A 19,554-nucleotide genomic window follows, 5' to 3' on the forward strand; every position below is an offset into this window, starting at 1 on the left:
GCTGGTTCTGAAAAGAACCAAGTGGTTATAACGACTCAACGTTTCTTTGTGATGTTATTGAAATTAAAATCCTATTGGGCTCAATCTAAGAGGTCGCTGATACTGAAGAGAAAGTGCCGTCCAAAGCGTCATCTAATTTGAGGAAATAAAACCCCACAAATCACTGTTGTTTATTTCAATTGCTTCGATCAAAATAAGCTCATAGTCTATCTTACACACAAACTGTTACTTATTATTCTCTAGAACATGATGACAAGTAAATAAGCCTATACCGATGACAACGAACAACTTGGGAGCAAGCCCCGGGGCTTCGGGTAGGCAATGGAGCCAAACACTGAAACCTTTATCGAATCATACTTCAGACCATTGATACACACTTATTTGTGAAAGCATTAAAAAAAATGTCTCTTTTTAGCGAGTATTGCAAAGATTGTAAAATGATCTCCCTGCCTTCACAAAATGAAACTTTGTAGTCATTTGGCCCAGAAATGGACAAATACAACGATCGAGTTACACAAGATATCTTTCTCGATATAATGCTGTTCTTTTTGTCAAAACCTGAAAAAAGGGGGGGGTGTGAAGGAGGAGTTTTTGACAGCTTCACCAGAGTCTAAATAGATTTTGTTGTTCACCCTGTTATACAAATTTCACAAAACAAGAGCAGTTGAAATGAAGGGGGGTATCTTTACTCACTGGGAAAAGGGGTAACATTATCGCTTGTCCTTTCACAGTTGTTTTCGACGACACAAACAATTTCCAGATGTATTCGATGACAGTTTAATTCAAAATTAAATTGGGTATGGAGAACCTGATCTCATCTTTTAGTTACTCGGTTTTTTGTGTGTTTTTTTTACTGAATTTTTTTTTTAATTCATTTTTAATTAAATCTTAAAAAAAACATTCATTGGGTTTATTGGAACAAGTATCACATTGAAAGCATATATTCCAAAGGAAAAATCAAACATAAATAAAAAATTGCTTATTGAACAATATTTGAAAAAACAACAACATTATTTTCATTTTCATCTGTATTTTAAAGAGAACTGCTTGTAAATGGTTTTTTTTATGATGTTGGGGGGGGGGGGGGAGACCACCATTTTAAATAATTCATGTGATTGTTTTTTAATCATCGACCGAATAAACCATTCACACTCTAATTCTTAGAAACAACTCAAATGAAGCTGTCTTTTAAGTCAAGATTTACCCTGAATCTGCTGTTTATTGATTTCTTGCCAAACTTTTACTTCAACTGCTTTTTAAGCAGGGCTCTGTAAAAGTGCACGGTGAACCCTGTACTGTGTACGCATGAGCTAGTTTGATTAGTCAAAGGGTTTCTGCGACTGATCACGAGCGGCCAGACAAATTCCGATTAAAGGCAGTGGACACTATTGGTAATTACTCAAAATAATTATTAGCATAGAACCTTTCTTGATGATGAGTAATGGGGAGAGGTTGATGGTATAAACATTGTGAGAAACGGCTCCCTCTGAAGTTTCATAGTTTTTAAAAAAGAAGTAATTTTCCACAAATTTGATTTTGAAACCTCAGATTTAGAACTTGAGGTCTCGAAATAAACCATCTAAACGCACACAACTTCGTGTGACAAGGGTGTTTTTGTCTTTCATTATTATCTCGAAAGTTTGATGGCCGATTGAGCTCACATTTTCAAAGGTTTGTTATTTTATGAATATGTTGAGATACACCAACTGTGAAGGCTAGTCTTTGACAATTACCAATAGTGTCCACTGTCCACTGCCTTTAACATTGTATAATTTCAAGACAGATTTTTGGCGTTTTAAACTGGAATTATGTCCCATTTATGTAAGTTCTTACATTTATAAGTTCGCCTGTAAGTGTTAACAAAAGATGCTGTGATGCATTCAGAAGCCACTGCCAGAAACAGTGAAATAAATTCCTTATTTTAATTCAGCGCAGGCCTGTATGCTTTGTTTTTGAAACAGCCAGGGAGGGCACACCCTATGAGGAAATTGTAAATTTCTATTCTACTGAGAGCATTTCAAGGGCACCACGACAATGACCAGGGGGCATGGAGGCAATCGCTTTTGTTGCCTCCATGAAGTAGCAGGCCTGCATCGTATTATTATATAAAGCAAATTTAACACTCCACAAAATAGGGTCGCTTTCTACGAAATTAAAACTACACCATTACGCACTTCAGCGTGTGTGACTTGAAACGGCCAGTGAAACGAATACAGTCTGTCTGTTCATCAAGGAACAAACAAGTCTTCTGATTCGATCGGAAGAGAGAGGGAAAAGAAAGAGAAAAAAAGACAGTCCAATGTCCAAATAGCCAATCCTGGCTTGAGACCATCTTGAGATACATAGCTCGGGGTTATCCCTGCTTGAGTGAAAACCATCTCACAGAAGGAAAACAAAATCATAAAATACTGATATAATATACATTTTTGTGTGTTGTATAAGTCCCAAATGTCAAAAGTCATGCACTCAAAATCGTCTCTTGAATACATAAAAAGACAGAGAAAAAAGAAAAAAGAAAAAAGAAAAAAGAAAAAAGAAAAAAGAAAAAAGAAAGAAAAAAGAAAAAAGAAAGAAAAAAGCAATGGATCTCTGTTGAGTTTTGCAGAGAAAGGCAAGACAAAACACACACACACACATTCACAGCCCTGCACAAAACGGCTAAAGATGCAAAATACTTTGTGTCAAAATGTCAAATCTAAATTTGTCCTGTTCTGTGTCCTGTTCTGCTATCGCTGTGGGACTTCAGGCTCAGATCTAGGGGAGTCCTACTACATGTACCTATTCAGGAATTAGAAAGACCTCAAACTTGACACAGAAAGGGAAAAAATACATTTTAAATAAGAAATACAATCAACACCCAATCTTATTTCGTAAACAGTTTACAAACAGGGTAGCTTTTGAAACTTTTTATAATTCTGACTGAATAGTTTCAAAAAAAAAAAAAATTCCCAAGCAATTTTCTTGTTGTTAAAATACATATTTGTACGAACATAACAAACAGGGGTAGCTTTGGAATTTTGCCAATTCTTCGGGAAGTATGTAGGCCTATGGTTTAAACAAAAAGTTTTTTTCCCACATTGTTATTTTCTTTTTGCTATACAAGAGGGCATTTGCATAAACGTAAAACAAACATGGGTAGCTTTTGAAATATTTCCATTTTCGGCCAAAGTTTAAAAATTTCAAATTGTTTTTCACTTTTTATTGACAAGACAGCGCTTGATCAATCATCATAAGTAATAAATACGATTAACTTTTGTATAAAATGGCAGGCTAATACTTATCGGAAGCAACAAAGGCAATAACCTCAATGCCCCCTGGTCATTGCCTTTGTGCCTTGAACGCTCAATTAAAAATTTACAGTTTCCTTTACGGAGAAATGCCCCGATGCCCTTGCCCTTTCAAAACGGGTCTCCCTGACATTCCAGACCTGCACTTGAATGTGAATTACTTGAATTGACAAAACTATTATACCCCCATCCCTTGTTGATTGATAATTCAATAACATTCAAATGGGTTTTGTATACATTGGCAAAGTACTAGGCCAGCCAAAAATGACATCATGTGGTGAATGCGATAGTTCACGGTGGATGAGTGGATTGCTGCAGAATCGCTCTAAATGATCCAATCTCAACATGTATACGGCAAGCACTACATAGTATGTAAGTGGATGTGATCCCTCAAGACACACAGAGTGAAAGCACTCGTTGAAATGTCAAAAATTCACTTGATTGTTGTAAAACTTATTTGACATGAACGGACATTGAGATATGTGGGGGGGGGGTTCTTAAAGAAATGTTTTTGCCTAAGTTGTTTCTAACTTTCTTCACCTGAGATATGTGGTGCAGGAAATCCCTGCACTTGCGGGGACAAGTGACCGGATAAAAGTTAATAATTTCACCAGATGACCACAGTGGGTGAATGGTTAGGTTTCCTCCTGAAAACTTCACAATAAATCTTTCAATTGTTTTGTGCTCCATGTATGAAATCTATTTCATAAACAAAATTATTTTAAGTCCGATTAATTTTGCAAACCCTTATGTGTACATTGAATGCAAATGATATCAAATTAATGCAAGTATTATGCATTTTGATTAGCACGTAACAGTTTGTACTACGTACGTCTTTTTGAGAGATTTCCCAATGATGCGATAATATATTCTGAAAATCACGCTACTCACTGCAATAAAAACAAACGCCGTACAAAGCGCCTACCAGTTACTTGTGTTGTAAGGGAATGTGAGAACAAATGATGCATGTATAGCACAGAGTGACACATGCAAATTTTTATTGGACAATTCATTGGTTGAAGTGTCGCAATGTTTATTTATACAGGTACATGTACTGTAAATAACTAACAGCTTTTTTGTCAAGTGTAAGGGTTTTGGTTTTATTGTACATGCAGCCTATCGATAATGACAACGTCTACAAATCATTGCATAAAACTTGTTGCAACAAGTATTCTCAAAAAATACTCCAAAAAAATGTGAGTTAAAACCAGTACTAGTTTAAGAGTTTGGTTAATTAGCCCTTGACATAGTGTAAAATTGCCATTTATTAAATAGTTGCAGTACCCGCTGCTAAATTATAGGATTCAAACTGCCTACTAGCCACCAGGCTAAAGGTTGCTCAGCGATATAGTGGCAAGACATCTGCTCTAGCATGGCAAAAGGTTGTGGGTTTGAATCATAGAGTTATATAAGAACTAGACGGCGCACTGTTGATGCTGCTTGCACAAACGTGACGGGACCGCAAGGAGACACCCGCGCCATTCTGTACGCGCGTTGAATATGAAGTACACGTTGGAATTGGTGTTAATTGAACGCTGACACGATGCTGTTTTGTCAACTTACAAAATGGCCGCACAACACACGCTGAGCGATGCTGTTTTGTCAACTTAGAAAATGGCCGCACAACACACGCTGAGCGATGTTGTTTTGTCAACTTAGAAAATGGCTGCCTGCATGCATGCCCAGGGGCTAGTTAGGTTAGTGCGCTGTATAGTTCTTCATATTTAACTCTATGGTTTGAATCAAACCTGAATCCCAAGTCTCTAATAAAAGCCAACAAGACTTGTATCCTATGTTGTAGACTGTACAACATCTATTCTTTTTTTTGTATTTCTAAGCTTGTACAATGTACAAGTTTATTGAACTCAAATAAAGGGTGAAAATCCACGAGGCGGCGAGCAGGGCTTGTACCTCAAAAATGTTTACCTTGACCAGATTTTTTTTTTTTAAGACCAGAGTTGAATAAATTAGGGGGGGAAATTGCCTTTTAGTTTACCATTTGATTCTTGAACTGTTTTAATTAAATTGAGCCAAGAGAAGATTGATCACATAATTTTGTATTAATTGGTAAGAATTCTTCAATACTAACCAGAATTGATTTCATGTATGACTAAAAATGTCAACATTAGTGTACAAAATCAGTCATGAGTTTTATTGCCCGATGCTAAAATCGCTGGCCTCGGGCCTGCAGGGCCTTTGTAAATTTCGAGCCCTTTACATGTACTTGAAAACCCAAATAGCACTGGGCTGCCAGATTTGTAATGTGTCTGGCCTGAAGCTTCAGTCAATGGACTTACAGCCCCAGGTCCAGTGATCCAGTGGGTACTATCATGGAAGAATAAATGTACTATTCATTTCAAGCCCTGGGGGTGGCGGTGGCGTCCTCATTATGCTATTTTTTAAAGATTCAGCAATTTTGAAAACTTACGTACAAGAAGATCATTTTGTTGTAATGTAAACTTAAATCATGTTTGTGATGGAACAAATAAATTTTAATCCGGCCCCCCAAAAAACAAAAAATATATATTTTCACCAAAAAAAAGTGTCCGTTCGGTCCAGAGATGAGGCAAAAAGCGAACACGGAGTTTCGTTTGACAGGATTTTCGCTACAATCCCTCTGCAGCACAGAAAAAGGAAAACTAGGTAGAAGTCCATGCACAGTCGGGCTTTGCATTTTTTTTTCATATCCCCTCTGGATTGTGTTTACCACTTAATTCCCAACTGCTAAACTGAATGAAAGTGTGAATTTAAAGAGTTTAGAAAAAGTCCTGAAATCGGGACAAATCTTGATGAATCGCTGGACCTGAAAATATTGAATAAAAAATTGAAGCAGAGTCAATCTTTCATGCAGAACAGATTATTACAAGGCATAAAAAAGCTTTTGTCAACATACGCAGCAAAAGACCATACTGAGGATCAGATCATTATAAAAAAAAAAAAGTAAATCACAAACTACCATATTTGTTCATCAGGGACAAACAACAGTTCTTGGTTATGATGTAATCATAATATCACCTGATGGGGTGGTGGAGCTCTTAGCTTGCACCATCCATAGAAAAAAGACCATGGATGGAAACATGGCATGTTAGAGACAGACCCAGGCTAGTTTCCTATTATCAACAAGGGAACAAACAGCCATTGATAACAAGCCCCGCCTACTGATTTATGAATGGGTTTTTGACAGCTAACAGGAAGTCAACACTTCCTAAATGGGCTCAGGGTCATGCTAGAGCCCCAATCTGGCGGCTGGCTACCCCAGACCTTTATTTAAAGGGGTGGGTGCAATCTTGGTTACTCTATGGTTTCATATTTCTCCACTTTTACAATATCACAAATGTCCACAGATTTACAATAAACTTTCACGGTATAAAGATATTAAATGGTGGTAAAAACCTTCCTGTATGTTTTTACAGGTAACTGGTAAAGTATACAACATGTATACATCTTCATACAATGCAAGTAAGGATTCATGCCAAAAACTTGATCTTCACGTGCATTATTTGCATGGTGTTATCTGCAAACTAAGAGCCATGCTGTTAGTGTTACAAAAAGTGCAGCAATTTAAGGGACAAGATGAAAAATATGTGACACTTTTTTATTGCTTGTCTTGTTCAAAAACCTGATTCAATTTACAAATTAGGTTATCAACACCATAAAAGGAAAAACTATGCGATGCATTCTCCAGACCTGTTCCCAATTTCAAGAAATAAATGGGACATTTACTAGTTTTTTGAGGGGGGTCTGTGTGATTTACTTTTAGAGATGGTGCTTTCCTGATATAAAATGATAATAGTTGACTATAATAGTGTTTCCACCAATGGGGTAATGTACTGATTGAGATGGTAAAAAATTCCTTTAAAGCCATTGGACACTTTCGGTAAACAGTATTGTCCAAAGGCCCACACTTCGTGTATCACAACTGATATAAAAATAACAAAACCGTGAGAAAATAATATAAATCCGTAATTCCCGACAACGAGAATTGATAATTGTTTTAATGTTTTCTCGAAAATGGAATAATATTTCAAGAGAAGTCTTTCACCAGTACCTTCTGTAAACCCTGTAAGTTATTTGTAAATCTGTGAACTTTTATTTTGTTTTGTGTTCCAAAAGTGCATATAATGGCTTTAAATTGATAATTGAAGCACTGTGTCCTGTAACCTGACAAGAATGCTACGCTAACTAACATTGCCCGATGATTCCTTGTCCAAATTGTGAATTCACACACAGATGTCTACAAAAAAGACTGATAAATGACACCCAACATGCAGCAATTCCTTTATGAAATTATGGACAATCTTCACAGCGAGTTGATGATATTGACAAGAAGTGAAGTTCACTGTGAACGAGGTGGGCATTGACAGTAGCAGGGTGAACATCCTCACGCTAACATGGGCAGATGTTATGCTGCACTGTAGCCTATAGTTCAGATAACCTGAATACGTTCTAACAATCTTCGTTTCCAGGAATCTATTTGCAACAAAAATGGAAAATCTATTTCAAAATCAAGCCTCGATTACAAAAGAGCCCAATCAAAGTTTACTATATATTATTTTCAATTTAGATGTTAAATTTGCATCGGGGATAAAGAACATTATTTGGTTTTACCTTACCTAGGCCGATGTGTGTTTAAGTACATCAGTATATCGGTAGAGTAAAACCCTTTACCGAGTAAAGCCCGGTTCATAAGTTTCCTGCGAATGCAATACGAACGTTGACGTCACAAATTCTCAACAAATAGTTCGCAGTGGGTTGATTTGTGCTCAACTCTCTTGTGAATGTCGCAGGGCTTGATATGCTGGTTGTTGTTTTTGTTCCCTCAGAACTCAGGAAAGTACTGAGAGTGAAAAGTAATTTATAGGCCCAACCAAATAATTAGACAATCAACTTTACAACAGTTGGAACTAAGATCAAACAAACCAAAAAGTGCTTAGTTTGTGATTCCCCTAATACTGACCAAACTGCACCTGCAGGAAGACTCCTGCATTTTAAACAAACACATTGTGTCAAAATGAAGGGGGGTCCCAAGCACAGTAAGGAAAAACATCCGCTGCCGGAAAAAAAATCAACTTTCGATATCGTCAAGGCTAAAATCACCTCATTTTATTTGCATGTAGGTAAACAACTGGACCAACTTTGCCCCCAAAGTATGACGAAAATGTTCAAAACACTGGGGAAACAGTAGCTTTTTATAGTGGACAGTTTAAAAAATTCAAAACATAATATAGTTTTCCCTCGGTACATGTATGGGGCCTCCATTATTAAAAAATAGCTGGGGAAAAATGAAAAAAGGTCTTCCTTTCAAAAGTGCTGGAGATTGTTTTTTTATGAGGGGGAGGGGAGCTTGTTTTATTTTTTTTCTGAAATTTCAACGATTTCAAGTTTGTATTATAATCATTCAGTAAAGTATTTCCACCTGAATTATTGTCAACTTGTAAAAATACCTGCCCTCTTGTTAATCGTAGCGTTTTAAAATCCCAATTTCAATTCCTCATTTTGATTTCTGCAATTGGAAAACACCTGTACATTATGCCTTTTATAAAAACCGCACACAAAGCACCCAGATAAACTATAAACCATTTTTTTTAAATCCCTTTTACAGCGTTCCCCCATAGCCAGTCACATTTCTCTCCAAGCTGGCTACATTAGATCAGTAATTGAAAAACATCACTATTTTTTACTAGGAAATATGGACTAGTGAAAAAGATGCCATAGGGCCTAACTAGTGTCTGAAACAACAATCAAACTAGTCTTGCAATCCCTAACTAAAACAAAATTCAACAAAATTTTCACAGTTTGGTTGTTTAGGCCTCTATAGTGAGTCTACTCTTAGGGAACAAAATGACACCAACAAAAAGTTACACACTTTCCCTTTCAAACTTTTGTGGTTTCGGACTAATACTGCCCTAAACCCCAGTCTGGAACTTTAATTTTCATAGGGAGTAAGAAATTTGATGTGCCAGAAAAATTTAGTCTTCTTTGGACAGAAGGTTTGATCGATGTTGATATTATTCTTTCAATATGTTTTATGACTTCCGGTGCAAAGTGAAAAAAGAAGAAAGAACAAAAAAATGGGGGAAAGGAATCTCAACATAATGTCTTGCAATAATAAACAAGACATCCTTCAATGCCTCACTGTGTTTAGGGAAACTGTTCTAAAAAGACCAACAATACAGATCTGTATCTAAGAGAACGTGGCCATCTACACTGAAGTGTAAGATGGAGCCATGTTGCTGTGACAAATAACTCCATGGGAAAATGTGGATCCCATCAATTGGCCGCTGTTTTTGTCACCTCATTTATTTGCAAGTAACGACGAAAATGTGCAAAAACACAGAAAAAAAGCCTTTCATAAAGCTGGACATACCTTCTTTTTCTTCAAAACTTAGGTCTCAATAGTTTTTGTGAATGCAAATCCCATTTGATCGGCCACTGATTTTTGGACAGCCTTATGACTTGCTTGAACATGGGTGAACCAGCAGAGGCAAAGGTTCAACTTGCTTACAAAAGTTACATGTAGTTCACTCAAATTCAACCACAGATAATTGTAGGCCTATGTGTGCAATGTGTGAATATTGTCTGTGTTTACATTGCCTCTACGGCAAACACAATTTCTACATTTTGGGCTACCTACAGGTACAATCATATGTGGTTTGTGGTTTTATAAGTGATCTGGTAACCCACAAGCCACAACCAGTGGGGATTTTTAAAGTCAAGAGTCAATACTTTGAACAATTTGAATCTAATTATAGATTGTTCAATTCCAGTGAATTATCCATCCTCATATTACTTTTTGTAAAATTTCAGGCTTTTCACTCAAAACCACTTTCAAACTTTTTCCTCCGAATTTGAACGGTGAAGGCATGACAAAAATCAAAAACCAATTTCTAATGCTGTTTTTTTAAAACCTTCTTTTTCAAGGCATGAAATGAATTTGTAGGTTTCTGTAAATTTTCAGAGACACAATTATTTACGTATGTTATCCTTCTTCTTACTAGTGTAAAATGTCAGGCTTGTGGATAAAAATACACTTTTATCTACGATTTCCCCCACCAAAAAAAAACCTACAAAGGTCACTTGATCTGTGCGTTTATATTGTAATCTATGCTTCAGGTGAAGGATTCCACACTATCTTTTCAATCAGAAATGTCAACTTTCTTTTTAAAAGACTAAACTTCTCAAGTTTCTTATCATTTAAACGATCAATAATCCTTCAGATTGTCTGGATACGGGCAAATTGAACAGTAAGTAAGTCAAACAATACCTAGCAGACAGAAAAGACGAGTAAACGACTATCGATATAATAAAGCTCTTGATGGTACGATAAGCTTATCTACTTAATTACGTCATTGTGCAATGACGTGCCTTTCCTTTCCTAAAAAAACGGAAGTGCACAGAACACCTCATGGTAAAACGCTTTAAAAAGAACTTAAGACAAGAATTGAGAGATGAATCTCATTTAAGCCGTTTGTTTTATTTTGAGAAAAGAGCCATACTGTACTGCGATTAAAATTCTCATACAGTATCAAGTTTTTTACCACAAGGGAAACTGACTGGGTAATTGTTATTTTAATGATTTGAGGTTGAACAAAGCGAAATTGACTAGATTTGAACTAACGACCGTTTTACCAACTTGGCTACCTACGTGTAGCCATGGCGATCTCCCTGTATTATACTTAAAATTACATCACCTCCTTGTTGCTGAAAGACTTTAAAATACTTATTTTGTTTTGCCCATTAAATTCTGACACGTGTAGATGAGGAAGCATCAATAGAGATTAAAAGAACACGAAATACTGCATATCATGCTAATAATAATGAAAACACATTTATTTTGCGCATTTCACCATAAAATGTTCAAAAGCACATTACAAAAATCTACAACAGCACATAAACAAATCAGCACATCAGGAAAAAATTGCAAAGGGTAATAAAATAACAATGTTACAAAGTAAACAATAACAAATAGATGGCTCTGCGCGCGCCAAGCATACGCGCACGCATGTCAGACTTGATTTGTCGGACCTTCATTGCGTTGTGATTGGTCAATACGCAATGGGGCAGAGCCTAATGGATTGGTCTACATGTATAGCCTAATACAAGACGGGTTCTAAAGGGTTGAAGCATCCTACTGAGACCAAATTTTGCTGACAAGACAATTGATTTCGGATTTCACCTTTCCTTCCGACAGAAGCCAGTACTACTAGATGGTTTCCGGAAATACCGGGCACAATGAAAGTTACTTCCTGTCGACACAAGCTGGCCAAAACTCCTAAAGGCCAAAAATAAAAAACAGTTGATCGTCCCCTCCCTCATCCTTGTTGGAGTCCACATTTTTTGTCTTTTCTTTTTCTGACATTTATTTTTCAAAAAGACAAACTTTCTGTGTATTTCTCATTGAACTTACTAATTTTTTAAGAACTTGTTAAGTACTTAAAGTAAGTGAAGACTCTGAATAATAAACTGGTGGCAACGTTTGAAAAAAAGAAAAAAAAAAAAAAAAATGCCTTCCTCTTTTTTGAAAAACCTGGACGATCAACTGGTACTGGTGTTTTTTTCACTTGGCCTAACTTTCACCTTGAACCTATTGACGGTCTTACCACAAACTTCCCCCAGTTCCTCATACACATAAACAAACTGCCTGCTACTTATTGTAAACCATACATCCTAAATATTCTCCCCCCCCCCCCTCCTATGTCAACAAAGAAGTTATTTCCGAATTGTGTCATGTTTTAATTTCGGTAACTTTGACAAGGATATCGCTTTGTAGCGATTTTAAAACATAGCCCCATCATTTCTTGCACAGTGATAGGTACTTACATCGTAATTAGCAGAAGCCTACATTGAACAGTGGATACAGAAAGTGAGCAAATATTTGCTTCTGTTGACTGGTTTTGTGCAGGCAGCCCTTTTCACACTGTATTTCTTATCCCCATGGAATACAGCCCTGGAAAGGCCCCTGGACTTTTATACCCCACGGTTTCCCAGCGCACGGGGTTCCAGTTGCATCTTTCAAGAAATACACCATGGTTTTACCGCTTACGTACCCCTTATCCTGAGCTGGGGTGGCTATTCCGCGGGGAATGCCCATTTGCCAGGGCAGACCGGGGGATCAGCAGGGGTAGAGCGACCCTAGTGTGAAAAGGCCAACCATTGAGTAGTGTGAACCAGGCTTAGTGTGCACCTTGGTTTACAGTTCTGAAACACACACTGACAATACTCCCAGGTTGCATCGCTTCAAACCGCTTAAAAACAGACCGGATACTTCAAGAACGCAATGAAGGCGACTGCCTTGGTGACCTTGAAATGCTGCAGAAGATATCAAGGGGAAAATGCCTGTGGTACCATCCCTTTCAAAAACGAAGCACATAGGTCTGCGCTACATCAAAAATATTTAATACCTAATTGACTCGTTTCATGACGGGCAGCGCATTTAACCGGCGACTCAAAATCTGTGAAAAATATTTGGCAATCAAAAATTCATTTTTCTTCTTCTTCTTATTCTTACCTTCAGAATCTTTCTCGAGGCAGTCCTTGTCCAGACAGCAGCCATTGTCGAGTTTGTCACAGTGTTCACTGCAGAAGCCAACTCCATAGTCATCACAGAATCCACCCTCGTCAACGTCAGGGACAGTCTGAAAGATTGGAGGTTATAAATCAGAATATTAACTTTTTGGGTTTATCTCTCATCCCCAAGGAATACAGCCATGGGGTGGCCTACCCCCCCCCCTTGCCTCTGTTGCCCTGATCTTGGCCTTCCCCCCCCCCCTTTAAAAGATTACTGCAGGTTTAATGACTTTCCAATGGGTTCTTTGCAAAATAAAATGGCCTTGCCCAATTTTACCCTTCCCAACATTTAGACCCTGGACAGCCTGTAAACTCTTGCATGTTCTATTATGTAAAATGGCCTACAAATTGTCGTGAAGCTTTCACTAAAAAATACCCCCCCCCCCTAGTATATGAAGATAATGTTTGTAAAGCTGCACCATCATGTTCAGACACAAACCCTTTAGCACTTAAATATAAAGTAGTAAACTTAGAACAAGCAAATGAAGTTTCCAGCACACTACATTCAGTATGTTGCAATACAGACAGAAAGTCATACGTGGGAGTAAAAAAGAAGAAAACTTTATTAAGAATTATCAAATGTATTAATTTAAATTGCCATCCAAGGTTTCACTTCTAAATGTCAGCCTAGAAAACATATTTGGTCAATCATAGAAAAAAAAGAGAAGGACATTTTACTTCTTGAGATGTTCAACAGGCTCGACAGGCTATGCCTTAGGGCTGAAGAAAATGAAAGCCCATCAGAGTCTTTAGGCATGCAAGTTGCAATCTCAGGATGTGTAATGTGGATTGGGTTTTCAGTCCCTACCTGACTGTGTGGGTTTTTCCTTGAATCTGGGGTTTTCCTCCCACATCTAACACTGAAACTTCCCTTCGTTGTCTTCTCTCCCTCCATTGGGTTCTTGGCTAGTTATTAAGTTCGCTTTTTTGAGATTCCTTGGCTTCACAACCAGAATATTTTTTTAAAGAAATGAAATAAGTAGTAAGACACATTAAAAACCACTAGCACTGGACACTTTCAGTAATTGTCAAAAGACCAGTATTCTTACTTGGAGTATCCAAACATAGCATAACAACTCTGTGAAAATTTGGACGTAATTGGTCATCAAAGTTGCAAGCGAATAATGAGAGAAATACTAATCAACAGCTCTCTGTTGCTTGTTACCAAGAAAGTTTTTTGGCTAACTATTATTTTGAGTAATTACCAACAGTGTCCAGTGCCTTGTTGCTGATGTCTTACCTGAGGGTCCATAAATGGGACCTCTTGATCGTAAAACCTGCTGCAGTCCCCCATGATGGTCCAAGATATCGTCCCGGGGAAGGGGTAAGGTCCCTTTAAAGGGCCTGGGGTGCAGTCTGAAAGAAAAAAAAATTCAATTATGTGTTTTGTTTTAATTTTTGTAACTAAATGTTTTTAATCATTCCTTCTGTAATTGGTTATTTTGTTTTCTCTATTCGGCCCTTAGTTGCGATGGAAACTATATTTTTAAATGATTAAAAAAAGAAATTTCTATCACACTATTTTTTCTTTTTACACTGTACATAAATCGATAACATCAATGTGGTTGTTACCCCACACTCTCACACTGTGTCAGTATTCTACGGATTCCCGTTGCATCCCATATAGGGTTTTACTGATTACCGCTACTCCGGAGAAGGGGCAGATCAGGGAACCGGGGCAAGACGATCAATAGTGTGACACCCCGGGGAATACAGTGAAGTGTGAAAAGGTCTTTGGAGTTCTTCAATCACGTCTAAGACCGTGGCAACTGTTTTCTAAATATAGTTAGTTTTATTCCCAATATTCAGAAGTAATTCTCCTTTATTATTCATTGACTACTTTATTTATTTGCTGTAGTAACAGAACAGCAATGCTTGAATACTAAAAAAAATGGGTTCAAATAAGCTTATTTGCAACAATTTTTTTCCTTTTATTTTAATAAATTAAAATAAAATGTTTACAGATCTGGTGATCTTTTAATTAAAGATCTGGAAACACTTTATTTTAATTTTAGGAATTGATTGAATAGGGCTTCAAATTTAAGGCCCTTGATTTTACTAATAAATATAAAATGTAGGGAACCCAATTTTGGTGGAGACCTATTGGTATTACCAATGAAACAGGAGCGTCAACTCCAAAATAAATTTGACATCAAGAATTTAACTTGTTTTCAGCAACCGGGTATCTTTTTGGCCACTATTTTTATGTAATGAGTCAGACAGAAACTGTAGTTTATACAACAAATAATAGATAACTTTCCGCATGGCACCACCAATGTTTTCACTCATTTTTACAAAAAGGGATTTCTCATTAGGCCTGGGCGAATTATTCGAATATCCGGTTAATGGCGAATAGGTTTTCTTATCCGTAACCACGAATGCCTTTTTTTTCTTAACCGGATATCCGCATAGGGCGCGAATACCTATTTATAAACCGGATAGTTCTGTAATTACAACCAAGTAACCGGATATTCTTTTAATATCTGAATATCCGCGGACGTCGGGCGACAACTGATATGAATGTTTTGTCTGAATCCTTATGAAACTTCTATTAAGACAGCATAAAACAGCATAAATTAAGTATTTAACTATGCTCACCTCCGTGAAAATTAAACAATGACATTTCTGACGTAATTTGTTCAAAGATTACGAAAGTTTTCCTTCACGTAGAGTCAATCACGATCAAAAGAAAATCCACCCATACGATCTCATTCACAAACGAACAGCGCCCTCTAGCGGCAAAAAAATTATTTTATTTTTATTATTCTTTTTTTAATAGCGCCCTCTAGCGGCGAAAAAATAAACTATTCGAATATCCGGTTAATTTCGGATAGTTGGCCAGCGGTATTCGAATATCAAAATTTCACTATTCGCCCAGCACTATTTCTCATTGAGGTAAGTTAGATACCATTAATTATTTCATATCGAAAGAAAAAGTGGTGGCCCCTTACGGAAACTTTTCCCAAAAGGCCACATAACATTATTATAAAATTCTGTCTACTCTTATTAACGCTCTTTTGCCCCAAATTTTGAAATTTTTCGATGGTGATTTTCACACTCAGACCATGCTCAGACCATCTCTGTCCTTACTCTATGCTTAGTCCTTTACTCAGACCATGGAGGTAGAAGACTCAGTCATCATTAGCGAGTCTGTCAGAATGGCAGTTTTGTAAAACGTATCTGTTTGTGTGTGAAAAGTAGCTGTGAATAACTCACCAATTGATAACGTTAACCTTGTCCAAATCAATCAAGGATGCAGTTTTCCAGAAGAGTAAAGATTAATAAATCCATAGAAAACAAAACATCTTTGAAAAAGCTGCAGTAAAATTGTGAAAAATTAAGTTTACTTTTGCGTTTTCAGATATTGACGCGTCTAAATTTCTGAACGTCCATTTTGTCGACTGCCACGACCACGAGAAGGATTATTTTTAAGAATACTGGAGGGTGCTCCTTCTTTCAATATAATGTGTGAAACCAAAGTGCATGATGTAGAATTTTGTCAGCTTTCCAATAGTACCATTTTGAAATAATTCACGTAAATAAAAATGTAATTTTTGCCCAGTTTTTCAAACACATGAAATACAGACATATTAAGTCGATTTTTCTCCTGAAAATGCTTCCAAATGACATGTTTATAGGTCATTACAGTTCTTTGACAGAAATCTATTTGAAAGATTAGACTCTGGACTGGGTGTCTATGCACTTTTTTTGTATTATTAACTATCGCAAACAAGCACAAAGCAAATTTATAGAGAAGGTTCTTCAAGAAAAACCATCAAAATCGGGGTATTGGTTAAACACAGCGCGACACTGCGCATTCAGACACATAGTCTTGGTTCTAAGGCCATTGTGTTGCGCGGTCACACACAGCCAACGTTCTGATCCATGCACGCTCGGCAAAAACTGTACAACGCTTGAAATGAATGAACGTAGCGGGCGCTCTGTGTCTCTAATTTCCAGATCCCACCAAGACTATCCGACACACCGTGTCTGTGCAAAAGGCCAATTCAAATTCAATGGTCGTGTCCCCTGACTTAAAAATGGCGTTATCAGCAAGCGTTGCTGCTGCGTGAGTGTGGACACCAGTCTGTGAAAGATTGCGCAATTCGCTGATACACAAAAAACAGACCGAATAAGAAACACCTGGCGGCGACGTCCGCCCGGGGATTTATTGGGTTTAGTTTAGAGAAGGTTAAAATAAATTACGTTATGATGGCCTTTTTTAGCTTCTTCCGTTGTTCGAGGTTACATACATGTTTTAAAGCCATTGGACCCTTTCGGTTCACAAAAAAAAAAAAAGTTCACAGACTTACAAATAACTTACAGGGTTTACAGGAGGCAATGGTGAAAGACTTAGCTTGAAATATTATATCCATGAAATGCTTTACTTTTTGAAAAAACAGCAAAACAATATAAATTCTCGTTAACGAGAATTACGGATTTATTTGAAACACATGTCATGACACGGCGAAACGCGCGGAAACAAGGGTGGGTTTTCCTGTTATTTTCTCCCGACTCCGATGACCGATTGAGCCTAAATTTTCACAGGTTTGTTATTTGATATAGAAGTTGTGATACACGAAGTGTGGGCCTTGGACAATACTGTTTACCGAAAGGGTCCAATGGCTTTAAACTTAACTTTTATTTATATTTGTTTGATAAGATAGGGGGGAAAATGGGGAAAAAAGGAAGAAGAAAAAAAGTTTTTCGTGCAGAATTATTTTGAGATATTTGGCAATGTTTATTTTAACTTTCCAAAATGAAAAAAATATACAATTAGGCTTTAAAATATGTAAACAAGACACAATTATCACCTATTTTCCCATTGGTGTGAATACCGAGATCAATTTTGTCAAATTTATTATGTCTGATATGCTCTTATGAATAAATCAGGAGCAGTTTCCACACTCTTTTAATCAGTAAGAAATTGACAGACTCAAAACGTCCCGCTGCCATGTTTAAATGAGCATAGCTTCATACAATACAAGCTATTGAAATAAAATAAACACCAGTGGTTTGCTTAATTGCCATCCTCTTTCCAATGGTATAAAACTTGTTGAGGTTTTGTGAAAAAAAGGCAAATTTTGCCGGACTCCCTATCATCATGCATGTGGCCTTTTTAAAATTAGCAATTTGTTGGAAAAGGACCGATGATCATCGCATCGTGTCTAGTAAAAATCTCACAACATTAATATTGACGTGCTCATGCCTGAATTAAACGTTACAAATAACAACAGGTTACGTGTAAGCTTTATGATTTTTTTTGTCCTTTTCTTAACGATGACCGCATTTTACCTTGCCATAAACTTATACCGTCGTCTCACTGGCAGCCGGCCAGAGCCACGGCATGATGGGGGACGGTGGGACAGTGCGCAGCAGTGCAAGAAGGGTGCAAGTTCGGCCTAGCATTTCAATAAAACGACACGTCCAGTGTACGTACGTAGTATTTAATTTTGTAAGAGGAATGGGACATCCCCGTTTCGACCAAAAATCTACAAACCTTAATAACCGTGCCAAGACACGGGTTGTCCGGTGCGTGGATCCTCGTATCTCCAAAAGTGGTATCCTGTCACTTCGCTAGAGAAATGATGTCGACTATCGCTGAAAATCACGGAATTGTGCAACCGATTTCTGGCACTGCCAGCACGTCCATGTTGAGTTTACTGCTGGCTGAGTGTTTATTGCCTCCTAGCCTGCGCGCGCACCACCTGCCGTCGATCGCTGCCCGATGATGGCGTGCTGATGATGCGGGACACAGAGTAAAAGTTGAGATGGTCCCTCAATCCTCAATGGTTTAAAAAAAAAAAAAAAAAAAATGTCCCAAGCACACAATTCTAGATACTTGATCAATCAGTGTAAACAGTACCGATGTCTTTCAAACGGGTATCTAGAAACCAAAATGAATACCAATTGATTATTTAATTAACTGTGAGTTAGTGTCAAAATTGAATCCCAAACTTTGACATTATAGGCTTACTAATGGAGTCCCCTTTGATAAGTGGTATAGTCCGATTCAAATCTACACGTATTGTGGTAATGAATGGGATCGATAAGATTGGCAATTTTATGACGTCAGAATAATTATTTGTAATCAATGTATTGCTTTTATTTATTACCAACCACATGTGTCTCTATGGTATGCGGTCAATTTAAATGCTGCCAGAGCAATAAATACACAGATGAAAAAATAGGACCCCCCCCCCTCTCGAATCGCCATAGATCACGCACCTGCACTTTGAGGGCAGCTTGAACATCTGACGTCACACCTTGAGGCTCGTATCCTTGCGGATAAGACAAGGGCCCAGGCTAATCTTGGGGAATTAGTGTGGAGTGATGAATGCTGCCCTCACCTGTTGCCTCACGTGTGGATGGATTCGACGTGCTTTTCGGTGCTGTTATCTCGTCGAGGCTAAGTTTGCTGTTTCGGTTTGATGACGTTGGAATACACTACACTAACGCCGTAGGAAATTATTGCGTGATCATTTTTTCCCCAGAAAAATAATGAGTCAAACCTTGATTCGAACCGGGGACCCTCGAATCTGAAATCCAACCACTTGAAAAACTGTCGACTGCTGAAACTCAGCGAATATTTTATTTTGGTCATCCATGAAAATCAGGAAAGCTTGGTTTTATTTGGAAAACAAATCTTGATAAGTTTATCGGTGGTGACGTCGAAATAAATTTATAACGCCGTCAAGGA

General features: G+C 37.5%; 1 protein-coding gene across 1 annotated transcript in view; it reads right to left on the bottom strand.

Moving 5' to 3' along the window:
- LOC117288318 (ETS translocation variant 1-like) overlaps positions 1–18,545 on the bottom strand; it is a 76,845-nt gene extending 58,300 nt beyond the window's left edge. Inside the window, exons 1-3 of the mRNA XM_033769127.1 lie at positions 18,355–18,545; positions 14,095–14,210; positions 12,796–12,922 (exon numbers count right to left, since the gene is read on the bottom strand). Of these exons, the coding sequence (XP_033625018.1) occupies positions 12,796–12,922; positions 14,095–14,148 (181 nt within the window). The 5' untranslated portion in view covers positions 14,149–14,210; positions 18,355–18,545. The remainder of the gene's footprint in view (positions 1–12,795; positions 12,923–14,094; positions 14,211–18,354) is intronic.
- Between the last annotated feature and the right edge of the window lie 1,009 nt (positions 18,546–19,554).

This window comes from Asterias rubens, chromosome 3 (assembly GCF_902459465.1).
Source record: "Asterias rubens chromosome 3, eAstRub1.3, whole genome shotgun sequence".
NCBI lineage: Eukaryota > Metazoa > Echinodermata > Asteroidea > Forcipulatida > Asteriidae > Asterias > Asterias rubens.